Source organism: Hemibagrus wyckioides, linkage group LG15 (assembly GCF_019097595.1).
Source record: "Hemibagrus wyckioides isolate EC202008001 linkage group LG15, SWU_Hwy_1.0, whole genome shotgun sequence".
Lineage (NCBI taxonomy): Eukaryota > Metazoa > Chordata > Actinopteri > Siluriformes > Bagridae > Hemibagrus > Hemibagrus wyckioides.
In genome coordinates, this window is record NC_080724.1 from 13,453,477 (window position 1) to 13,478,997 (window position 25,521).

Consider the following 25,521-nt stretch of genomic DNA (forward strand, 5'->3'; position numbering starts at 1 on the left):
TATCAATTAATAAACCAAGGAAAACTTTTACTTTTGAAAATAGATATTTATTAAATTGTAGCATTAAAATACTTAGACAAACAGTCATCCACATATCACTTATATATACATACACACTGTGTAACATTTTCACCAGTCTGTGTGTGAGAGTGTGTGTCTATGTGAGAGCGTGTATATGTGTGCATTGTAGTTGAAGAGGTTTGGGAAACTTGGTAAGGAACTCTCGGTCTCCTCGTCTAACCTTCCTCACCTGGGCTTTCTCTGAAACACACACATTATATAAATAATTTGGCCTGTGAGTTCATGTGATGCTGTATCAGAGAACTAACAATTACATTTACAGTAATTAAATATAAATGTTCAAATATTTAAGAATATGACTATTTACATGAAATATACATATTTACTAGTAGTACAAATAACCTAACGTCACTGTGTGTGTGTGTGTGTGTGTGTGTGTGTGTGTGTTACCTGGTTTTTGAGAACGCAGTTTACAGGTGAGTGTGAGGTTGCGACGCACTGTGTTGCTGGAACAAAGGCAGCACAAATACAGCACCAGTGGATCATCCTGATCCACATCACACACCTAAATACACACGCACACACACACACACACACACACACTAGATAAGTCTTTCTCTCTCTCTCTCTGCAGTTCCAAAGAGTGTGTTAAAGCTGGATTCTGGTCATTATCATACATTTTTACATTGCAAACAGTAACAGTGTACTTTTGGAACCGAACACTCTATCAGGGGGAAGTGTGTGAGTGTGTATAATGAAGCATGTACGACTCACCACGTTCCGCCCACGAGTGTATACTCTCACGTGACCCTTGACCCTGACAAGCCGCTGAAGCCCCTCCCACTCTGACTTGCCTAGCAGCAGCAGGTTAACCACTGTTTCAGTAAGAAACCACACCTGAGCCTCACCTGTACCATCTTCTACTGCCACTCTGAACACACACACACACAATATAATTGAGAAATTTGGGCATATATCAGGTATGCACAAGTTAAACATGCATGCACGCACACACACACACACACTAACTTAGCCTCGGCCTGAAACACAGCGCCGGTTGAGTCACACGCTGGAAAGCGTCGAGTGCAGGCAGCCTGTAACAACACACAGTGTATTCAATACGTGTGTGTGTGGGTGTGTGTGTGTGAGAGAGAGTGTCTTTATGATGTCACTACCTGTCTGAAGACACTCCCACAGAGAGAGCACGTCCACTGCAACTTCAGAAACAGAATACACACCACATGACTTTTGACCTGCCCCATGATGCCATGCTCTGCCCTGACTGAAGCCCACTCAGCCAGGTGCATTGTGGGAGGAGGAGGGCAGGGCTTAACTGACCTGTAGAGAATAGTTCTTTTCATGTGTGCCCAGTGTTAATTCTGTCTCTTAACCAACATCAGTGTTTATTATTCATCACCACAGACACACTCACCCCAGACCTGTGACTGTCACACAGCTGATGGGCAGAGATGAGCAGTACACGTTACACACACTGAAACACACACACAGGTTTAACACAACCTTAATATTATACATGCAAAAATAAATAAAATAAAATATAATACATATTTTTCTCATATTACTTTGAATAACTGAATATTTTTAATTTAATAGTATTAATTTGTATAAAATACGGCTCACATAAATATCAAACACACAAATATCATTGTAGATTATTTATTTATTACTGTATTTATTCATATTTAAATAACTATGTAACTGCTTTTATGTTAATAAATATGTAATAATTGTAATAAATAATTATACTGCTGTAACAAGTTAATATATATTAATATATTAAATATTTTTGATATTAAACATACAAAATATCTTGTATATTAAATGTTTATAACATTATTTATCAATTATTATGTATAATATAAAAATGTGACTTTAATATTGATTTTGATATTTTAATGTGTAGTTTTATGCTCACACAGACACTTTGCGCTGGAAGTGATGCAGGTGAACAGTTGCCCCGGTGATGAGTCCAGTTGTATAGGGACTGTGGCTAAAATCCAGGTACACCTGCAGTGTGTGACATGGAGATTCAACATCCTGCAGCGTGAGACGCACACGCAGACCTGTCTCAACTACACCGTCTGTAACACACACACACATACACACACACACACACACACACACAGCAGAGATTAGGGGAGTCTACTGCTAAATGATAGCAATATATATCACCAGGTGTGTGTGGGCAGGACCTTACCTTTAGTGTTGATCAGTGATTGGACGGTGGGGGTTTTACTTTTCTCCTCCTGCAGCGTGATTCTCTCAGAGATAACTCCATAAAAGGAGATGACATCAGCCGAGCTGTGGCTCAGAAAATAAAAAAAAGTTTATCAAAATGCAGTTTGTGTGTGTGTTCGTGTGTATGTGTGTATGTGCTACCTGGCATGGTGGACTTCAGAGACACTCATCATCCTCTGACTCTCTGGCTGAAGATCAGAGACATGACAAGATCAGTGACAAACATTTATAATGTCAGAGAACATTCTGGATTTAATCTAGTGGACTGTGTGTGTGTGTGTGTGTGTGTATGTGTGGTGTGTCACCTGTGACAGAAACAGTGGTGGTGTTAGTGTATGTATGCGCCAGTTAGGCTGAATGAGGAGGACGGGGTTACTGAGGAGAGAAACTCCGCCCCTCACAGGAACAGAGCTACAGGACAATACGGCCACATCCTGAGACAGAGAGAGGGACCTGTAGTCACATGATTAGGATCTAATACCATTAATTGTGTGTGTATGTGTGTGTATACCTGTGTGTTTAGAGCAATGAGCCTGTACACTGTTGCAGGCTGCAGAAGAGGAAACCAACGAACAGCAGAGTTCACAAACTGCAGCTCCATCTGATGCACGCACACACACACACACACACAATAATTAATAATCAACAAACATGAATTATTTTCCATTAGCATATATAAGTTCCAGTAAGAAAGGTGTGGCCTGTGTCAGTCCCAGTGAAGGTGGGTGTGGTCACTAATTGGCAGTAAACAACAAGAAACAGAAACGCACGGTGATCTCTGCTCCCCTCGTCTCTCTCTCCTCCGCTCTGCAGTTCTTAGGGTCTCTGTCCCAAACCTGCACGTTGCCAAGGCGTGTTGCCTTGATGGCAAAGCTCAGAGTAAGCGCATGCGCCTGATTGGTTGACTGGACATTACGAAAAGCCACGCCCTGTTTGGAGTGCACATGAAACAGCAGTGACACACAGGATTCTGCACTTGTCCCCTCACTCTCTCTCTCCCTGTTGGTGTGGGATGGGCCTGCTATGCAGTCGTCCACCTCCATTCCTCCATCTGCTTCTTCACCTTCTTCTTTCCTTTCTGGTGATGATTTCATTTTTGAAGATTCATTGTGATAGAGGGAAGATTTCTCTCCATCCTTCTGTCCTTTTTCTTTCCTCATCCTCTTCTTCGGTCTATCTGTCTCTTGCTTATTTTCTCTCCCTTGAATGAGGGAGCTCATGGCAGTTGAGGGGCTCAAAATGTGCAAATCATCCACACAAACACAAACATATACTCTGTAACACACACACACAGACACAGGTACAGTATGAGTCAGACAGATATGTTCTTATGATCAGTTGTATGATGAACCTTAATATTACGTACCTGCAGTGTTTGTGTGTGATGTATCTGTGCTGGTCCAGATGTTTCCAAGAGGGAAAATTTGTCTTCATAAATCGTTCCATCACTAACGTACACCTAAGAACACACACCAGACACCCTACACACACACACACATTGATTCATGATCCAATTGATGACATGATTCAGGCCGAGTGTTTGTGTGTGTGTGTGTGTGTGTGTGTGTGTGTGTGTGTGTGTGTATGTGTGTGAGTATGTACCAATCCATGCTGTATCAATGGAGCCACACTGCTCTGAGGTTGAACTCTGCACACACACACAGTCAATGGCTCCGGTCTGGTCCACCAGTCTCACTGTGGCTCTGTTCACACTCAGCTCCAACACGCCCACCAACACCATGTTTGTGCATGCCAGTGTGTGTGTCTGCACTAGAGTGTGTGTCTGCACTGACCATGCCAGCAGCGGGTTCAGCTGAGCTTGGGTCATGTGACATGCTGAAGATGGAAGGAGAGATGACAAAGAGAGACATGCCCAACTCTCCTTCTCTAGCCAATCACAGAGCTCTTTTACAGAATACAGGGACACATTGGGACTAGACACACAGTACTGACACACACACACACACACAAACAAAACACAGGCACACACGTTAGCAAAGCATTTTTACACTGGATTGATTAAAAGATATACAAATGAGCAATACAAGATTCACAAGCTTTGTGTGTGTGTTGCTAGAATAAGAGGACAGGTGTGTGTGTGTGTGAGTCACCTGAGTAAGAGGACAGGTGTGCATCTCCTGCAGCATTTCTTTATAAATGTCCCTCTTGTTTTTCTTGACCAATTTGTCTTCTAAAATGACCTGCAATAATCTTTCAGCCACCACACACACTCGAGCTCCACTCAGCCAGCGTGGACACAACCTGAAGGGGGAGAAGACTGTGTTACACACACACACATACACACTCTTTCTCTCTCTCTCTCTCTCTCTCTCTCTCACACACACTCTCTCTATCTCTCTCTCTCTTACACACACACACACACACACTTTCTCTCTCTCTTACACACACACCTGTCAGTGAGCATAGCGTGGCAGTAGCAGAGCCACAGGTACTCCGACACACCGAGGTTCTTCTCCAACAGGAAACGGACCAGAGGGCTGTCTAACCTCTGCAGTGTGACCTTTGTCCTCAGTGGACTGAAGTTCATCACAGAGACGCTGGAGCGTAAACATGCACACAGCACGACGTCAGGGGCAAGCGGAGATGGGCGGAAAAGGAAATGGATGTTGTGAAGCTGAGGGAGGTAGAGAGAGTTTATCCTCAGTCTACTAGTGATGATATCACACTGACACTTACGATACCTGACACTCATCCATCACACTCACCTCAATCTCTGCCCCCGGTCTTAACCCGCCACCCCCTTTCCACAATGGCTGATAGGCCAGGCACAGCAGCATCTCCCCATCAATCTTGTAAAGCCCTGCTTCTGCATCCTGGACTCCAGTGATGCGGCCCTGTACATCATGTGTGTGTGTCCAAGGAAAAACAAAATGATTATAACTAGGACGTAGAACTTAATTTTAACTTTTTGTAATGAAATAATAAATAACAGTATGTGTGTGTGTGTGTTCACCCTGTAACTGATGATTTTGGAGAGTTTTGTTCGCACTGGACCATCATGCACCTGGGCCTCCTCACACTTAGGGTGTTGCTGCAGGTGTGTGTTCATGTGTGTGTCTGCCTGGGACTCTGTGTTTGTGTCTGTGTGTGCTTCCAAAAGTGTGTCCGAGTTAAACTCCAAACGCGAATCCGAGTGTGGGCTCATGTCTTCGGACTCGTACGGTTTGGAGTTTGGATGTAGGCGGGACTCTGTGGTGGCAGACAGCACTCGCTGCCCCGCCCACCCTCGAACAGAACACACACACAGTGCTGAAACACACACACTATGTCCTACACACAGACACTGTCTCCAGTACACACACTCTGGGACCTGACACACACACACACACAATAACAATAATTACATCAATAACATACATAGGATTAATAATAAGATCATTTTTACTTTAATAACATAAATACAAATTAGTAAAAGGATGGAAGAAATAAATAAACAAAAAAGATCACTCTATAAATGAATAAATCAGAAAGAAAGAAAGAAAGAAAGAAAGAAAGAAAGAAAGAAAGAAAGAAAGAGGTTACCGTGATCATGACAGAGACAGTGGAGTCTCCCTCACTGAGGATGAAGCAGAAGAAGGGTTTTCCAGAAATAACCAGCAGGGGGCAGAGCGCACAAACCTCCCCAAACACACACACACATGCTCCACTACTGCCCCTACACACACACACACACACACAATGCATTACATATCATATAAACTCACTCATGTATACCTTACATAATGAGCCATATTTCAAATCCCTTCATAATAAACATTAAGTGCACTATGTAGGAAGCTTAGTCTCAAATATCACTTTATTTACCAACATTCACAAAAAGAAAAAGGTTTGTGTTAATATAAATAAGAGATTAAATCTCACTCACTTCTGTCTCAGCAGTCTGGCTGCCTTTTTGACCCCAATGACATTGCTCAGCGTCCCTCCAGGGTCAAACGCTGTGAGGTCAGGGGTCACACAGACAGGAGAGTCGATCAGCTCTAAGCAGCCTTCAGTTTGTTGTCCTAACCCCGGTGCAATTTGGGAAATGTAGTTCCAGGTAGGGAAGAGCATCAGCCTTGTGAGCCAGACAGGTGATGAGCTCAGGACCTGATGAAGATGCACCACAACAAACAGTGTGTCAGTCTCTCTCTCTCTCTCTCTCTCTCTCACACACACACACACTATTTCTAACACATATATGTGCTAATAAAGCTCTGGAAAAAAATAAGAGACCACTGCAAAATAATCAGTTTCTAATGTTTTTTTTCTTACAGGTGCATGTATTGGTGAGATGAACAGTTTTGTTTAATTTTTTGTGAACTGCTGACAATATTTCTCCTAAATTCTAAATATAACTATTGTTATTTAGAGTGTATATTTAAAGGAAATGGCAACACATCAAAATAACCCAAGATCATGCAGTATTTGCAGAGCTTTAATAACTCAAATAAAACAAAATGCAAATAATTTGTAAACAAATTGTGTCAATGCTTTGGCTAAATAAAATTAAGAAATCAGTATTTGGTGGAATAACCCCGATTTGCATGTGTTTTGGCTCCATGCTCTCCACCAGTTTTTCACATTGCTGTTGGGGAACTTTATACCACTCTTTTTGCAAAAAAGCAAACAGCTCAGCTTTGCTTGATGCTTGATTTGTGACCATCCATCTTCCTCTTGATGACATTCCAGAGGTTTTCAGCAGGGTTCAAATCTGGAGATTGGGCAGTGGTCTCTTATTTTTTCCAGAGCTATATATATATATACGTATATGTGAGAGAAATAGTGTGTGAAAATTAAAATTAAATTTATTAAAAATTAATAAACAAATACCTCACAATGCACACTTCCACTTGCGTCTCTCAATTTCCAAAAGCCGTCACACTGACCCGAGACACGCCCGTCACACAGCAGGCCAATCAGTATGAGGTTAGTGCGTGGCAGGGCCTTGTGACTAGGCAGGTGTTGCTCCGCCTCCCTTGTCCATTCTCTGTGCTGATTAGTGCTCCAGGTGAGGCTGCTGAAGCAGGATGTGCGCTGTGTGCTGATCAGCTGTGCTACTGAGACAAACCTAATACACACACACACACAGACCTCAGGGTCTTATATTAGCCCTAAGACACAGAGAGAGAGAGAGAGAGAAACAGAGAGAGCAGTGAAGCCCCATCACTACTATCCCTCACCTGTAGCTGACAGGGAGAGAGGGATGAGTCCTCTGAAGTCTCAACACCACAGCATGTGCCAGCTGCTCCTCTGACACACCCAGAGACACACCCACCACCGGGTGCAGCCAATCACACACTCCTTTGTACACATCCTGCAGCCATGCCCGCTCCTGACAAACAGAGACAGACAGACAGACACAGAGAGAGAGAGAGAGAGAGAGAGAGAGAGAGAGAGGGGGGGGGGGGGGGGGGGAGAGAGAGAGAGAGAGAGGGGGGGGAGAGAGACAGAGAGGGGGGGGGGGAGAGAGAGGGGGGGGGGAGAGAGAGAGAGAGAGGGGGGGGGGAGAGAGAGGGGGGGGGAGAGAGGGGGGAGAGAGGGAGAGAGAGAGGGGGGGAGAGAGAGAGAGAGAGCAGGAGAGAGAGGGAGAGAGAGAGAGAGAGAGAGAGGGGGGGGGGGGAGAGAGAGAGAGGGGGAGGGAGACAGAGAGAGGGGGGAGAGAGAGAGAGATGGGGGGGCAGTAGAGAGAGAGAGGGAGGGAGAGAGAGAGAGGGAAAGGGGGAGAGGGAGAGAGGGGGGGGAGAGAGAGAGAAAGAGGGAGAGAGAGAGAGGGGGGGGGAGAGGGGGGGGGGGAGAGGGAGGGGGGGGGGGGGGGCGGAGAGGGGGGGGGGGAGGGGGGGGGGGGAGAGAGAGAGATATGGAGGGGGAGGGAGAGAGAGAGGGGGGGGGAGAGAAGGGGGGGGGGAGAGAGAGAGAGATGGGAAGAGAAAGGGGGATGGAGGGAGAGAGAGAGGGAGGGAGAGAGGGAGAGGGGGTGGGAGAGAGAGAGAGAGGGGGGGGGAGAGAGAGAGAGGGGAGGGGGAGAGAGAGGGGGGGGAGAGAGGGGGAGGGAAGAGGGGAGGGAGGGAGGGGGGGGGGGAGGGGGGGGGGGGGGGAGGGGGGGGGGGGGGGGGGGAGGGGGGGGAGAGGGGGGGGGGGGGGGGGGGGGAGGGGGGGGGGGAGGGGGGGGGGGGGGGGGGGGGGGGGGGGGGGGGGGGGGGGAGAGAGGGGGAGGGAGAGAGGGGGGGGGGGAGAGAGGAGGGGGGAGACAGAGAGGAGGGGGGAGACAGAGAGGGGGGGGGCAGAGAGAGGGGGGGAGGCAGAGAGGGGGGAGGCAGAGAGGGGGGGGAGGCAGAGAGGGGGGGGAGACAGAGAGAGGGGGGGGAGACAGAGAGAGGGGGGGAGACAGAGAGAGGGGGGGAGACAGAGAGAGGGGGGGAGACAGAGAGGAGGGGGGAGACAGAGAGGAGGGGGGAGACAGAGGGGGGGGGAGGCAGAGAGGGGGGGCAGAGAGGGGGGGCAGAGAGAGGGGGGGAGGCAGAGAGGGGGGGAGACAGAGAGAGGGGGGGAGACAGAGAGAGAGGGGGGGGAGACAGAGGGGGGGGACAGAGAGAGGGGGGGCAGAGAGAGAGGGGGGGACAGAGAGAGAGGGGGGGCAGAGAGAGGGGGGGGACAGAGAGGGGGGGCAGGGGGGCAGAGAGGGGGGGGCAGAGAGAGAGGGGGGGCAGAGAGAGAGGGGGGGACAGGGGGGACACAGAGAGAGAGAGACAGAGAGAGAGAGAGAGAGAGAGAGAGAGAGAGAGAGAGAGAGAGACCGACAGGGCCCTTAATCCAACCCACAAAATAAAAAGCAAAATATAACATCACAGTACTTACCGCAAACTGGACACAATTATTACATATATTGCACTATAAATATATTAATGTTTTTTATATTATAGGTGCTATAAATCACTCTATGGCGCTGTGTGCATCACACTGACAATAACAGAAGAGTAAAGTGTCCTGACTTGAACACAGCTCCATACCACTGCACTGTAGTGTTTATAATGCTCTAGGAACTCCTCCATCTCCAACAGAAAGCGCGTGCATGATGTCTCACGGACGCTCTATAACCCAGTTACATCAGTAACCTTGTTATTAACGTATTATAAATATTCGTGCGCCGTAATATCTCATTAAAAATAATCCCAACACTGGCGCGAGCGCATTCAAAACACGTATAAACACTACTTCTTCACTAGTGTTAAATTAGCCTGAGCTGCCGCTCCTCACTGCCCCCTGCTGGACACACGCTCCTGTGCCTCAAGGACAGTGTCGCTGAAGTTACTCAGCGCTACAGCGACACCTACAGGCCAAGTGTGTGGAGCGCCGCTGGGACCCGTGCGGAGCAGCTCGAGTTCAAATGGCAAAATATATGTACTATAAACAATAAAGTCGTTTATTAAAGTGTCTGTTCCATATTTTAGTTTCACACTATCTATGTTAATTTGGCATTTTCTCTTCTTGAAGTCGGGAAAATATTCATCTGAATAAAAGTTAAATATATATATGAATATAAGAAATGACCGCTGATTTAAAAATGGCCGTTTAAAATGGACAAAATATTGAGCAAATACAATGATACATTGAAATAGACAAATAATATACAACAACAGTGACTGATAATATAACAATAACAAATAACAATAAAGAGAAAAGAAAAATAAACTGAAACAGTTAGTAATATCCTGATATAGAAGATTCATTAAAAGGACAGAGCGTTTTCCACCAATCGGCTGAAGAATCTGAAGCGCGGACTGTTGATTGGAATTTAAATTATGACAGACTGTAGATCTGACCAATCATAAAAGGAAAGAAAGGCGGGCTCGGTAGGTCTAGCTAATGGAAGCTGAGTTAGTGGGCGGGGCTTGCGCGCTACAGTATCTACGCAGAAGAACATAAACAGTAGCGGAGTGGAGAGACTGAGAGAGAGAGACTGCAGCAGGTATGTGTGTGTAATAATAACATTAATAACGATTTTATTATTTCTCTAAAGCGTTTATTAATAGGTATAGTTTGCTATAATGAGTTGGTGTCATTTGTTTGTGTGTGATATCCGTGTTTAAAGAGATAATCACTATTGTCGCTTTTGTTTAAAAAAATAATAAGCGTGTAATGTTCCCTATCTAGAGCGATGGATCTTTTTAAAATTGTGAGGTTGTTCATTGTGGTTAAATAAAGCCATGAATTGAGCAGGTTTTAGTTTAGTGATTTTCCGCAATTTTAAGCCTTTTGAGTTCAGACGTGAGCGTGCTTGGGGGATGGGTAGGCTCAGTTTTATGTTTCAGTAACCTTTTTATTTTTTCCACAAAATAAGTTAAATATGCACACCCGATAACATAATGGAATGCCCGCTTTATATGTTTTTAAATTAAATCTGATCGATTTTAAGATTTTCAGAGAACCCGCAGATAGAATGTAATGGAGAGTGAAAAGAATGGAGTAGCGTTATTTTCCTCAACCATTTCCCGACAAATCTGGTTTATTGACCTCTGATTGGTCGACATTGTCCCGCCTTCGGTGCTATGATTGGCTAGGAGTTCGCTCTCGTAATAAGCTAACCAATCATGGCCGAGGAAGGCGGGATTCGCCTGGACTCAGTGGGAAAGATGTGATGGCGTAGGATTAAGCGGGAAAGAAAATGGAGGCACCATTGTTCTAGTTAGCTTAGCTGGTTAGCAGCGAACGCTAAATCATCCCAGCGGGCCGCTTTATTGAAGTCTATCAGGTTTCTCATCGAAAACAATCCAGATTTAAGCAGTTTTAGAAAATAAGTGTATTTGTGGACATTTACGTGATTTAAAAAGCAAACAAACAAATATATACAGTTATAAAGAATAGACAAACAAAGTCTGAGGTTTAAAAATTTTTTTTGGCGCGACGTCAAGTATAACAGCTGTAAATAAATCCTCACAAATAAGAGCAAGTGGAGGAACACAGGAATAACATCACCTACACTTCATCAGCTGCCCTTTTAAGCGAATTGATTTTGCGTGCTGTATATAGTAAGCTCGAACTGATGATATTTTTGTGCTCTTTTTGCTGCAGCCATGGTGAAAGATGCAAATAAGCCGAAAGGACGGACTTCTGCGTACGCCTTCTTCGTCCTGTCCTGTCGGGAAGAGCACAAGAAGAAGAGCCCGGGCACCTCTGTGAACTTCGCCAAGTTCTCCAAGACCTGCTCTGAGCGATGGAAGGTGTGTGTGTGTGTTGAGGGAACACATGAGTGTGTGGTTAACTGTGTGTAACATGGCTGTGTGTGTGTTTAGACTTTGGCTGCTACTGAGAAGAAGAAGTTTGAAGACCTGGCGAGGGCTGATAAGGACCGCTATGATCGGGAGATGATGAACTACATTCCCCCGAAAGGCATGGGAAGGATGAAGAAGAAGAAGGACCCCAATGCTCCCAAACGTCCCCCGTGAGTACTCTGATCATTTTAGACAAACAGACAGATCTTTACAGTTCACTTGTGTGCATTCTGGTTCAGATTAGAATATTGTGAGGAACAGACAGCTTGATGTTTAATTTATGAGCTTATTTACATATTAGTGTACAGTACAGACCTCAAAACTATGACGTGCACAGTATGCCATTTGCACACCTGTTTTAAAACGTCTCTCTACCATTAGACCTGACCCCTGTCTCTCTCCTGCTTTTCCAGGTCAGCGTTCTTCGTCTTTTGCTCAGAGCACAGGCCGACAGTGAAGGGCGAGTACCCCAGCCTTTCCATTGGAGATATCGCCAAGAAGCTGGCTGAGATGTGGGGCAAACAGAGTCCTAAAGACCGCACACCGTACGAACAGAAGGCAGCCGCATTGCGCCAGAAATACGAGAAGGTGAATCTTCATCTGACTTCAGTGCAAATGTCTGCTAGTCAGTGAGAGAATAACGCTTTCATAGCTATTGCTTTTAACAATGACTATTAACAATGGCTATCATTCAGATGTAGTGACAAAACACAACCAAATTTAACCAGACTTTAATAAGTTCACTCCTAAGTGAGACCAAGCCAGATACTAGTTTTGATGTAAAATGTCCCAGTCATATGTAAATAACATGTTTTATAACAAACCAACCAGAATTGTTCTCTCATCAGTGTCCTCACACTTCCTGTTTCCTGTAGGACATCGCTGAATATCGCGCAAAGGGTGGAGCTGGGGGTGGAGCTCCCAAACGGGGACCGGGCCGACCTACAGGCTCCACAAAGAAAGCTATGGTCAAGGCTGATGATGACGATGACGACGATGAAGAAGATGAAGACGACGACGAGGAGGACGAGGAAGATGATGACGACGACGAGTAGAGTGTGTTTGTGTGTGTGTTTGTGTGTGTGTACGCAACGGCTGCTGCGTCTATGCAGGATCACTTCACTGGGGTTTGGGGGTTTTAGTGTGTGTGTGTGTGTGTGTGTGTGTGCGCGCGCGTGCATGTGTGTGTTAGTGTTAGTGTGAGACCAGCCTAAGCAATAAGTCACAGAGGTTGTGATGCGTTTATTTTTGTACGGGTTTGTGTTTCAGCCATGTGTAGAGTACAGTTTTATAATAAACTCACACTCTTATCTACACTCCGTGTGTGCGTGTGTGCAGAAATATTGTTGCCTTGCATTTAAAAAAGGTAAATCATTCAATAAATTGGGGGGGAATTACCCAATAACAAATAACCTGTGACCATTTCAGAAGAGTGCTGAGGCAGGATTGACCAGTGGGTGTATTACCATACATGTGTTATTGTTTCTATAGCAACAGCTTATTCACAGGGATGTGTAAAGCAGACACTCAACTGATACAGATTGAAAAGAAATGTGTAATTGTTGATTTCTTAAGCTTTTAATGTAACGTATGGAAAATCTCCCCTAGTTTTCCCCTATTTTCAGGACAGGAGTTCACACTTTTGTGGTTTCTCAGTAATGTGACAAGCTGAGATTGTCCTATTAGAGTAGAGACTCATGAGAAATGTTTTGAGCTGCTGTAAAGTGAGAACGGCAACGAACTTCGCCGACATTAAACACAACTATAAACGTATCACAATTCTGACGTCTTTGTTTTGCTGTTGTGGATGGAGACGGGGGAAAAAACAGTGGAGACATGCTGTAACTTTGCTGTGGTCACAGTAACACTACCTCACACCTCCCCTGTTACTCAGTATTTTATGGTCCAGTGGGTTTACTGTATATTGGTGTTTATTAATATGAGCATTAATACATTAAAGGACACTATAATCAGTTTCCCATTAATTCGTGTGGAATCGTCATTCTGCAAATTCTGATAACATCTGTTTAACTTATAACATGAAAGTAAGGTTAATAATATAACTTAGGTTACACATTTTTTCAGTTTTACTCAAATTAGGGTGATGCAAAGATGAAGACACTCCAACAAAAACTATTACATCTAGTATTTTGTATGGCCTCCGTGATTAAGGACAGCACCAAGTCTTCTAGGCATGGAAGGAACGTTGTTAAGTTGGTGACATTTTACATCAATCTTTTTCCATTCTTCAATAATGACTTCTTTTAGAGACTGGATGCTGGATGGAGAGTGATGCTCAACTTGTCACTTCAAAATTCCCCATAGGTGTTGCATTGGGTTCAGATCCCGAGACATACTTGGCCACTGAATCACTTTCACCCTGTTCTTCAGAAATCCAACAGTGGCCTTAGATGTGTGTTTAGGATAATTGCCGTGTTGGAAAAGTGCACGATGACCAAGGGCACGGAGTGATGGTAGCATCTTCTCTTTCGGTATAGAGCAGTAGATCTGTGAATTCATGATGCCATCAATGAAGTGCAGCTCCCCGACACCAGCAGCACTCATGCAGCCCCACATAAGGACACTACCACCACCATGTTTCACTGTAGGCACCATGCATTTTTCTTTGTATTCCGCACCTTTGAGACGCTGTACAGTTTTGAAGCCATCAGTTCCAAAAACATTTATCTTGGTCTCATCACTCCAGAGTATAGAGTCCCAGTAGTCTTCATCTTTGTCAGCATGGGCCCTGGCAAACTCTAGGTGGGCTTTATTTTTTTGCCTGGGCTTTAGGAGAGGCATCTTTCGTGGACGGCACCCATGCATGCCATTCCTGTGCAGTGTACACCATATTGTGTCACGGGAAACTGTCAGCCCAGTTTGGCTTTCTACTCCTTTAGATAACTGCCATGAACCGTCTTCAACCCTTCTCATCAGAAGACGCTCCTGTCGAAGTGTTAACTTCCGTGGACGTCTCTGTGAGATGGTTGCATTTCCATCTTTTTTAAATTTTTGTACCACTTTTGCTATGGTATTCTGACTGATAAGTAAAGCTTTGCTGATCTTCTTGTAGCCTTCACCTTTCTGTTGTAAAGAAATTATTTATTTTCTTTCTCAGGTCTTGAGACATTTCTATTCCATGTGCTGACTTCAAGTAACACCCTTTCATAGTCAACTGTCTGCTGGACACCTGTGTAATGAATAATACCTGTGGTTGAATTCTTGTTAAATTAGACAGTTGTAGCTTTGCTCCAGAGACTTTCAGTGGGGTGTACTCATTTTTGCATCATCCTAATTTGAGTAAAACTGAAAATTTTGTTCTCCAAGTTATATTATTAACCTTACTTTCATGTTAAAAGTTAAACAGATGTTATATAAAACTTAGTCTTGTCAACATTTTGGAGATTGTTTTTGTGTTCATTGAGATACTGCTTAAAATGTTACTTTTCAAAGGGGGTGTACTCATTTATGCTGAGCACTGTACATTAAAGCATGTGCACACAGTGTGACTTAGAAAACATTTTATTTACAAAGTCTCTCTTCAATTTGGAGAGAAAACAAACAAAATGAACAAGAGTATAAAAAAAAGACAACATGGGAACTGAGTGGGGTTTAAAAAAATAACATCAGTGTGATCTAACACATTAAAACTCATCTCACACACAAACACACACCACAAGCACAAACTCAATCATCCTCATCGTCATCTTCATCCTCTGGCTCTCGTTTCCTCTTTTCTCCTTTATACTCATCTTCATCTACAACCAAACACACCTCTGTGTGAGTAAGAGAGAAAGAGCAGAAGTGTGAGTGGAAACAATTATAAAGCTCCATAACTAACCTTCCTCCTCATCGTCATCATCGTCGTCGTCATCATCATCATCATCCTCCTGACCAGAGTCTTCCTCCTGAGAGGACAGAGAGAATGAGTGTGTAAGTGGAGAGTGAATGGTGTGTGAGGTGTGCGAGGCTTTACCTCCTCTAAACTTGCCTCTTCATCCTCATCGTCCTCATCATCCTCATCCTCCTCTCCATCTTCATCCTCATCCTCTGAGTTCACTGTACAGTAGAGATTGGAGATTATACATTATGCTCACTGACCTTTAACCGGCTGCAGCAGTGTAAAAGCAGACAATTAGTTGTTCCTCTGTGTGTGCAAGTGTGTGTGTGTGATGCGCACACCTTCATCCTCATCCTCGTCACCTCCCTCTGCATCCGAGTCACTCACTTCTCGGTCCTCTGGGTCATAACCATCCAGGTAGGTGATTTGTGGGAGCAGCTTAAACACACTTACCCTGTAATCATCCAGGGTCGTGACCTCACAGTTAAACAGGTCCAAACTCTTCAGACGGGGCAGATCCCTCTGCAAAACACACACACCATTAGTCTCCAAAACACTTTATGATCATGAGAGAGAGATGTGAGCTAGACGGGTAACTGATAAGGGACAGGACTCACCAGTGGCTCCAGCATGCTCAGGTCCTTCAGTTTGTTGCCACTCAGGTTGAGGTGTGTGAGGTTTGGCCCTTTCTCTGCCAGAATCTCGAGACCTCCTGAGATCCGGTTATCACTCAGCTCCAACTACACATACATACACACACTTACTTCACAACAAAAACACACACAGGGAGTCTGTGCGTTTGTGTGTGTATGCACTCTCACCTTCTTGAGTTTGTGAAGTTTTGGGAGGTTGGAGATCGACGTTAGACCCACATTAATTAGACTGAGAAACTCCAGATTGACAAACTCTGACGTCAGCCCCTCGATTTTCCCCTCATCAGAACGACAGTTATCCAGCACCAACTCACACACCTGACAAACACACACCCGTGTAAAAAACCCGTTACTAAGAAATTGCACAGATTCTCATTTTAATCAGTTATATAATCATGAAACATTCTCAGATTTATTTTGACATGTCAAAACTTTACAGTAGAGATTTTATTTAGATTAAATAAAATTTATTAATAGAATTTATTATTTCTGCACTATAACTGGAATATGATGAACTGTAATGAAGTCCATGTGGCTTCAGTGTCTGTAACCAAATAAACTACTTTACTTTTTCTCCTAATATTTTTTTTTACACACTTCATTAGTGGGTAGCTTTATAACTAGATTTTTACTATGTTAAAGTTTAAAGGATGGGGGGGGGTATTTTACTTGCAACTCATTCACACCATGTAAACGCTATCAACAGTGTGTGTTACACCGGATCTCGCCTCCTCCAACATGGCCTGCACCCCCTAAGGGTCCTCGCCTGGTCTAAAATCACTAATGCGTTAGCAGCAGTAGCTCATACGCTACCAGACACATTGAGAGCTCAGGTCTCTCCTGTGTAAGAATTATAAATGCTATTAGCGAGGCCATTTCCGGCCAGTTAAATTCTACAATTAACACACTCCATAACACTAAATTAATATTTTACTGATATTGTGGAGTATGTTAATGATTTATTACGATTATTGTTAAAGAGTAAGAAAAGGAAAAACAGGCGAAATTAAAGGCAGGCTAAATGCGCAGCTTTCACTGCGATATGTCCAATAGGATTGAAAACCGGAAGCGGAAAGGGATGCAGAATGTCTCGGAGTGTAAGGATTCTGTGTAGAACGAAGTGTTCATGGCGGGAAGAGCACGAGAGAGTGTGTGCCTAAGTAAAAGTGAAATTTTCTTCAAAACGCAGTTATAATGTTTGTTAAATCTCTCCAGTTTTGCGACACTTACGCCAAAATGTTTGTCTGGTCGGGCAACATAAAAAAATATTGAATTAAAAAGGCAAATGTTTAACTTTCAAGGACAAGTCACGTGACCTACTTTTACATCTACATAGCAAACAAACAGCAACCTGAAAAGAAATCCAGTGTATATGGGGGGAAAAGGAAAATAAACACCACAATTTACAGACCTACAGGAATGCGGTACACGGAAATCTTAACAATGCAAAATAAAAGCAACTCCGAGGAAATCAGAATGAGTTAAACATAAAGCAGCATGCGGCGTGAACACACACACGCTTGCGCGCGCGCACGTGCGCCAGTGAGGAATGAAAATCTAATTACAGCATCTAAAAGTCCACAGTGACTCGCTGCAGCTCCCACTCTCACCCTGACATTAAGGAAGTAGTGGTATTATTATTTTATTATTATTCTATACATTATTATATGAACGTGTTGTGCAGTGTAGCTCACGTCTGACGGCGTCCTGTTCCGCAGCTCCAAGTGAATCCTCTTCTTCATGTCCATCTTTTCAGGAAGGAAACGCGTTTAAATGTAAGATCAGGAGCAGAGTCAGAGGAGGCAGAAACACGCACACGAGTTTAACGCGACACAAACAATCAATCAATCTCTCTGTCTCAGTCGCGCTCACTCTCTCTCATTCTCTCATTCTCTGCGGCTCTACAGCGCCTCCGGCGGCTGCGTTACGTACTGCGACGTACTGCCGCGTGATGACGTCACCGTCGGAAAATGCCATATTGTTCGGTTCCACGAATATATTAAAATTTAGTTTAAAAATATAAAACATCAGCTACAAAATGTCACAAAATATGTTTCAGATTTTTTTTAAATTTAATATTATTTTTTCAAATTATTTTTATTTTGTTTTTATTTTATAGCATGTGCTGCTGTGTGCAAAGTATTACTATTATTATTAGTAGTAGTAGTATTAGTATTTTTATTTATACAAGGTAGGTGGGGGGGTATCCAAAAGTGTTTTTCTTGTACATGTGTTTCAGAAAATAGTTTCAGTAGTTTCAGGTGGAAACAAATGATTTATTCTATATTTTTCTTTTATTAAAAAATGATTTCTGACATGAAGGCTGCACAAGGATTAATCCCTGAATAAAGTTTGTGTGTGTTTGTGTGTGTGTGTGAGACAGAGAAAGAGAGAGAGAGAGAGAGAGACCCAGGGCTCATTACTCATCATTAGTGACACTGCATTTTATTTTACATGTGTGTGACATGTGTGATCACAAATCAAGCAATACGGCTTTTACAGCTTCTGTTCATCCAGCACAGGAAAGAGAAATACACACACACACACACACACACACACACACACACACACACACATATATATAGATTTATATATATACATAGATAAAAACAATAGGTCAGGTCCATACAGGAGATAAATATATGCATCACACATTGCAATTAATTCATCTTCAGGTTCTGTTCAACACGAAAACATGCTGCAGGACACACACACACACACACACACACAGCGTGCGAGGGAGGTGGCGTAGTGATAGAGGATCAGCAGTGTGATCATCTCACACCAGGAAAGTTATTGCTGTAATGGTTACATTATTTGCTGGATATCAATTACTAATAGATGTTCACTAATTATTCATAAATTACTAAAATAACGAATTAATTATTGATTCATTAGCCATTAATTATTGATTAATCCTAATGTGCTGGAGAGATTCAGCAGCAGAGTTAGCAAGGATATGGCTAAACTTTATATTGTGGCATTTACTCTGTGTATTGGATGAGATCAGTGTGGATCACATTGTTTATGTGCATATATAATAAAAGTGGGCGGAGTTTCATGTTTTTGGGCGTGATTCAGTGAAAAAAGAAGCCACTGGTTGTTATTTAATGCTAATTCTGAGCACATTGTTTAGCTCCAAGTTAATTAGGATCACTGAGACACGCCCACATGCAGCTGGGAACCAATCCTGTGCTTTTGTACTTGAAATGACTTCAGCGACATGTGCAGCTTCACTCCAATGAGATAATCCGAGAAATCACACACAACATGCTGATGAGAAACAAAACATTCACACTTCAGTCATAAATGCACTAAAGACACACACACACACACACACACAAACGAGAGAAAAAGAACATCCCGTCTCATTGAACACTCACTTTTTAAGGCGGAAAAAACTGATAATCCTCAGTGTAGTGGAACAGCTTCACTTTACACACCCAATTAAAAATCCATAAACATCAAATCCACCAATCAGAGAACTTCCTCTGTGTAACACTGCACAGGATAAAGCGCACACACACACACACACACACACACACACATTTGTATATACATTGGAATGTCACTTCCACATGAACTAAAACTACAGAACAGTCAAATAAACATAAACAAATAAATACATAAGTACATACACAAACAAACAAACAAATAAATAAATAAATAAAGCTACGGCACACTAACTGTGTATAAAGTGCAAAAAATAACATACAAGCAAAAGATTTCAGGAGAAATGAGACCCTAAATAGGCCGTGTCCTAAACACTTTCGCACACTGCGACTTCTGTGATTTAAGGGTTTTGATTGGATATAAGAGAAGTCTGGGGGAACCAATCAGAGTGAAGCTCCGCCTTCAAATGGAAAACCTGTATAATGTCTAAGGGCCTGAGCGAGCTTCTCACACCAACAACACAACATAGTTACAGAGTAAACAGACGACGTATGGAGAACGGAATGAAGACGCTACACAATCCAGCCTGTGATTGGTTGTTAAAAAGGAGGCGTGTCTGCTCCGACATGTCAGGTCAATTTTATTCCTTACGCCATCCTGAGAAAACCGATCATCAGGAATGATCTCAGACTCTGAACGAAAAAAAAACCTCGCTTACTGAACAAACCCGCAGCGTGAATTACAGCTGGAAAGAAAAGTTCACGTAACACCAGAAAGTGGAAAGTGAAGAAGGTTGGAACCTGAGCCTTAAAGCAGGAACATGACGAGACACTTATTAATATTCATCTATTATTCTTCACTTATTTCAAACATATGGAGAAGGTGTGAAATACTGGGATATAAATTGTGTGAAAAATGGAACATTCACACAAAACAAGAAACAAAACAAATAAAGAAGCAACAGATAAACAAATAAACAAGCAACAGTGGAAGAATAGAGCACACACACACACACACACGCACGCACACACACCTGAGCCGCCTCTAAACGCAACACTGCACGGGCACACAAACACTTCAGAGTGTGTTAATAATTTACTGTAACCCCTTCATCATCATCATCATCATCATCATTATGAGAAATGGTGATGAAGTGGGTGGAGCATAGCAAGTGGCGGAGCCTAATGAGGCAGAGGAACCAGGACATCGACATAGTTGATGGGAAAGAAACCCGACTGGCCGTGGATCATCCCCTCATACCAGTTATCATCAATCTGATTGGTCAGCGTGATGATGTCACCTTCCTTAAAGCCCAGCTCACCCTCGTTCTCTGGCTCGAAGTCATACAGAGCGCGACAGCATGGCTGATCCAGAGGAGCTACAGAGAGAGAGAGAGAGAGAGAGAAGAGATGATTTAGAAATTAGAAGATTTTGTTAAGTACATTTATTGCCAATAAAGCTGTTTTTGAATTTCAGTGAGTGAATGAGTTCTGATATGTGTGAATAAATAAATAATTATATAACTTAATAACTGTGTGTGTGTGTGTGTGTGTACCTGGGGAGCGAGCAGGTGATTTAGCGGAATGTATTCCCCCATTGTGGGTTTCACTGGGCAGCTGAAGTTCCATGCGCGGTTTGGGAATGTATTCTTTCCTCGGCTTACTGGAGGCCTCCTTTATCCTTTGTTACACACACACACACACAAACACAAACACACACACATCATAAAAGCCTTATATTTCCTCATGGAGTGTGACAATGTGACTGGTGTAAGGAGCACAGGTGCATTGTGGGATGTGGAGTTTGAAAGTGAAGTTACCTCTCCTCCATCTTGCCAGAGAGCTGCTGGAGGATGTCAGTCGCCTGTTGGTGGTAATCCAGCTGAGCCTTCACCAGTGCAGCCAACTGGCTCACCTGCTCTATCTACACACACACACCCACACACGCACACACACACATGCATACAAGAAGAGTGAAAAAGAGTCACCAAAAGGCTGACCACAAGACCGAACTAATTTTGTGTGTGTGTGTGTCATACATCGCTTTCCAGAAGGTTGAACATGCTCTGCTCAGCGATCTCCTTTGATTCATCAAACTTCTCCAGCGCTTGTTTGATCTCTTCATCTGTCACTTTGCCCTGACGCTTCTTCTTATAGTCAAAGTCCAGACGCCGACCCTCCATCTTCTTCAGGTGATGCTGCACACACACACACACACACACCAGGAATGCAGTCAGATCAGGTGAAAATGGTATATGCATCATGTGTGTGTATCACCTGTATGTGTGTATGTGTGTATGTGTGTGTGTGTGTTACCTGTATCTCTTTAATGTCTTTGTCATGTAGATTCTGCAGTGGGTCAATAAAGTTCTGTTTGACCTCCATGTCCAGAGCATCCTTCACCTCTCCAAGCTCACGCATCGCCTCACCCGCATCTATCAGAGCCAAACCTGAGACAGAGAGCGAGAGAGAGAGAGATAGAGACAAACAACAAAACAATGATGAGGCACAGAAGTGTGAATATAGGACTTAGTTAAAGAGTAAGGTGTGTGTGTGTATTTAAGTGTATGTTTGTGTGTGTGTCTGCGTGTGTGTCTGCGTGTTACCGAAGCTGGAGTCCTCGCCAAGTTCTCGGCCAAATCTCTGCATAGCGTCTCCAAGCACGCTCTCAGCCTGAGGGTAGCCTGGCCCTTTCTCCTGCCCACGGATCTTAGACATGGTGTTTATCATACTTAACTTTGCTCTGGAGGCTGCACACACACACATTTATTGTGAGTTAACACTTTTCTGACCAGTCCCCACAAAGACAAAATAGCTTTGTATTACTATCATTATGGACACACACACACACACACACCTGGGTTTGGCTGTAGATATTCTGTAGTTTTGGTCATGATGTCCAGCACTGCTCTGCTGGTAGCATCCACTTTCTAGACACACACACAGACATTGCACCTGAGTTTGATCCCAGATTGTTTTATTACAGATCCTTAACTTTTATTTATTTTACTCCAAAAACATTTAGAGAAGCTGATGAAAATCTTCATACTTCTCACCTTCTCCATTTCCTTAAAGTCATCATCGAGCTTGGTGCCTTCTGCTCCCCCAACCTTCTCACTCACTTTCTGTAGGACACAAACAGACAGAATAAATGTACACTGTTTCTGTCATCTGATTCTTTAGATACACATTACATCAATACAGTGTGTGTGTGCATGTGTGTGTGTGTGTGTGTGCGTGCACACTGGCAAACTGGTCTCATGAGAGGGATAGGAAGAAAGGGAGTGAGAACAGTTTCCATAGCAACAGGAATCTGGCACTAGCATCAGAGAGAAAATAAAGATGTACACAATGTCTCCGCCTGTATCTATCTATCCATCTGTCTGTCTGTCTGTTTCTCTCTCTCTTTCTCTCTCTCTCTGTCTCTCTCTGAGCTAAACATCTGTTAGGTGAGGACAGACAATTAGAGTTTACACATCTTACTGTCAAGAAAATATGCAAGGAGACGCACTATAAATAAAAATCAAGTATGTTAACACACACACACATACACACACAATCCTATACATATCCCAGTGCTGAGTTAATCACACTGCTCCAGCGCACAGTGAGACTTTATCAGAGAATTTCTTGATCTCTCTGTTTGTCTGTCTCTTTAACACCAACAAGGATGAAGTGAGTAAAAGCTGTAGTCAGAGGACACAGTGAAGGGCACTCAAAGCAGCATTGTGTTCTCTCTCTCTCTCACACACACACTCACACACTATAATGGCTATAATTACAGGTGCTGACTTTACAGGGAGCTGATAACACTTCCACCACAGTTACAAACAGCAGGCCTTGTGATCAGTCACATGTTCACTCACCATCTACACACACACACACACCAGATAGTGAGATCAAGAAAGTGAGAGAGAATATTGCAGTTTAATGTAAGCATGTCTAGGCATGCTCTATGTGTGTTTGTGTAGGTGTGTGTGTGTGTGTGTCTGTGTTAACTATGAGTTAACTATGTTTCATTACACCATGTGTCACCTTCTTTAAAGAGACACACACAGTCATGAGCCACACACACACATACACACACACACAATCAATCATAGATCAATACAGTAGGATACGTTTTGAGCCTGCAGTTTAATTTCGCATCACAGAATAAATAACACATTAATAATTACTAACAAAAACAAAACAGTGAATAAAAAGTGTGATAAAATTATGATTATCATCACCTCAATTTGGTGACCTCACTAAATTTACATTTTCATTTACCCTTTTCAAGAGTGATCTACAGTTGACCTCAATTTTTATACAACTGAGCAAATGAGGGTTAAGGGCCTTGCTCAGGGGCCCAGCAGTAGCAGCTTGGTGGACCTGGGAATCAGATCAGTAATCCAACGCCTTAACCACTAAGCTACCACATCCCGTTAATAACTGCCATCGGTCAGTATGAAATAAATAAAATGTAAAATAATGAGCTGCGCTGGATCAAGTGCTATTCTGTAATCTGCTGAATAATGAGAGTGGAAGCCGATGTGTTGAGTTAAAGCAGTGATTAATGTGATCATTACAGCTGCTCTGTTCCTGCAGTGATGAGACTCCTGGCAGATTTATTTCAACACTCACCATCATATTAGTGTTTTATTTTCATATTAGTTTTTGGTGTTTCAACTTTCTTTCCTTCTCCAGTCTGTATATCTGGTTTATTGTTCATTTCAGATGTCAAGGTATCGTTATTGTGGAAAACCAGTCTCTGACACTTCTACTGAGGAAAAATCTCTCTCTCTCTCTCAGTCTCTCTCTCTCTCTCTCTCTCTCTCACACACATACACACACACACAGAGCAATGGTGGCATCACACAGTTCTTTTTATACCCAATCCATTGATTCAAGTCTATTTTAGGAGGAAATAAAGGATGAGTTTAGACTCAAGTCTGACGGATTTGAGCAGGTGAAGATCCCTGTCTCTCTCTCTCTCTCTCTCTCTCTCACACACACACACACACACACACATTACTGAATCACATGTTAATCTCAAACTAACGGTGAACGGCTCTCAAAAAAACATCTCAGGATTAAAGACGTTATAAACAGTTTATAAAGGTGTGTTTTTATTATTCCTGATCCACTATACCCGTCATCTGTGTAGACTAATATTTCTAATAACCTTTCATTGTCCGTATATCCGAATAAAGTCGAAGTGTGACGGGAAAAGCCGAGTCCCAATGAGTCCGGCCTGTGTAACGGTCAGGGGGGAAGCCTGAGGAAAATCCGTGACGTCACCGCGGAAGATTCTGATAGGCCTGTTATATAACAGCTAATAAAATCATATTAGAATAACAGACCATCTGATTTACACAGCCATCTTTGCTCACCAGCTGATGTTAGCTAGCTGGTTTAAGTGGCTACGCGATTAGCAGCCTGGCTACCATGACAACTGACCACTTCCGGTGGCTGCGTTCCAATAAAATATAGCTGTGCTATGTAATAAAAATACACTTACTCTAAACAAATGAATAAATAAACAATAATGCAGTAAATATTTAAAGGTATCGAATGCACATCAAATTTTAATGAGTTGTAGTCTATTTATTAATCTATTTAAGATCACATCACGACGGAGAACCTCTACGATTCCTCTGACTGACACTCACTGATTAACACACACACACACACACACACACACAGGCCGCAGTGACTCCCTCCCTCACACACAGCTCCTATAAATAACATGCATTAAACAGTTGGCATGTAAATAAAATCTTTTATGGCCTAATGGTGGACGAATGTTGGGTTTTGAACCATCCTAGCAGTCTGGCAGCCCTGCAGGATCACTCCGAGGATCTGCAGCCGCCATCACGGTGTCCGTTACCGGAAATAAATAAATAAGAGAGAGAGAGAGAGAGAGCTCGGATGGTGGGTTATGTGTCTCACCTGCGTCGCTTTGTGGAACTGTTTCTTCAGTCCTGCCACAGACATGTCTCTGACTGACTGACCTGCTCACTGCGTGGAGAGAAAACACACACACACACATATACACAGACGCGCGCGCGATGACAGAGCAGCGGCTGAGGCAGTGCTGAGAG

General features: G+C 43.3%; 4 protein-coding genes across 6 annotated transcripts; 1 reads left to right on the top strand and 3 right to left on the bottom strand.

The window, feature by feature from the left end:
• Positions 1 to 26: 26 nt before the first annotated feature.
• Positions 27 to 9,513, bottom strand: ctc1 (CTS telomere maintenance complex component 1). Of its 2 annotated transcripts, none has more exons than XM_058410425.1 (23): positions 9,288 to 9,513; positions 7,461 to 7,612; positions 7,111 to 7,348; positions 6,167 to 6,387; positions 5,824 to 5,956; positions 5,255 to 5,611; positions 5,007 to 5,135; positions 4,692 to 4,915; positions 4,392 to 4,542; positions 3,883 to 4,228; positions 3,647 to 3,761; positions 3,051 to 3,555; positions 2,792 to 2,881; positions 2,586 to 2,714; positions 2,422 to 2,468; positions 2,240 to 2,343; positions 1,958 to 2,123; positions 1,454 to 1,513; positions 1,197 to 1,359; positions 1,045 to 1,115; positions 796 to 952; positions 472 to 586; positions 27 to 261 (listed from the first exon to the last, which is right to left on the bottom strand). In XM_058410425.1, the coding sequence occupies exons 1-23, from the start codon at positions 9,327 to 9,329 to the stop codon at positions 158 to 160; spliced, it is 3,819 nt and encodes a 1,272-aa protein (XP_058266408.1). In that variant the 5' UTR covers positions 9,330 to 9,513; the 3' UTR covers positions 27 to 157. The 2 variants fall into 2 exon arrangements, with proteins under 2 accessions (XP_058266408.1, XP_058266409.1); XM_058410426.1 differs by having other exon boundaries at positions 28 to 261; positions 1,051 to 1,115.
• Positions 9,514 to 10,161: 648 nt separating this feature from the next.
• On the top strand, positions 10,162 to 12,865 carry hmgb2b (high mobility group box 2b). Its single transcript, XM_058410008.1, has 5 exons — positions 10,162 to 10,246; positions 11,350 to 11,498; positions 11,571 to 11,719; positions 11,963 to 12,137; positions 12,425 to 12,865. The coding sequence occupies exons 2-5, from the start codon at positions 11,352 to 11,354 to the stop codon at positions 12,602 to 12,604; spliced, it is 651 nt and encodes a 216-aa protein (XP_058265991.1). The 5' UTR covers positions 10,162 to 10,246; positions 11,350 to 11,351; the 3' UTR covers positions 12,605 to 12,865.
• A 2,190-nt stretch (positions 12,866 to 15,055) lies between these two features.
• On the bottom strand, positions 15,056 to 17,959 carry LOC131365971 (putative acidic leucine-rich nuclear phosphoprotein 32 family member C). 2 transcript variants are annotated; one of them, XM_058410006.1, is made up of 7 exons: positions 17,738 to 17,959; positions 16,212 to 16,361; positions 16,008 to 16,130; positions 15,732 to 15,912; positions 15,526 to 15,608; positions 15,391 to 15,457; positions 15,056 to 15,307 (listed from the first exon to the last, which is right to left on the bottom strand). In XM_058410006.1, the coding sequence occupies exons 1-7, from the start codon at positions 17,789 to 17,791 to the stop codon at positions 15,237 to 15,239; spliced, it is 729 nt and encodes a 242-aa protein (XP_058265989.1). In that variant the 5' UTR covers positions 17,792 to 17,959; the 3' UTR covers positions 15,056 to 15,236. The 2 variants fall into 2 exon arrangements, with proteins under 2 accessions (XP_058265989.1, XP_058265990.1); XM_058410007.1 differs by having other exon boundaries at positions 15,541 to 15,608; positions 17,738 to 17,958.
• Positions 17,960 to 18,466: 507 nt separating this feature from the next.
• sh3gl2b (SH3 domain containing GRB2 like 2b, endophilin A1) lies at positions 18,467 to 25,509 on the bottom strand. The gene is made up of 9 exons (XM_058410742.1): positions 25,370 to 25,509; positions 22,492 to 22,560; positions 22,293 to 22,365; positions 22,042 to 22,185; positions 21,752 to 21,885; positions 21,475 to 21,633; positions 21,256 to 21,359; positions 20,992 to 21,116; positions 18,467 to 20,814 (listed from the first exon to the last, which is right to left on the bottom strand). Exons 1-9 carry the CDS (start codon positions 25,412 to 25,414, stop codon positions 20,618 to 20,620), a joined length of 1,050 nt encoding a protein of 349 aa, XP_058266725.1. The 5' UTR covers positions 25,415 to 25,509; the 3' UTR covers positions 18,467 to 20,617.
• Between the last annotated feature and the right edge of the window lie 12 nt (positions 25,510 to 25,521).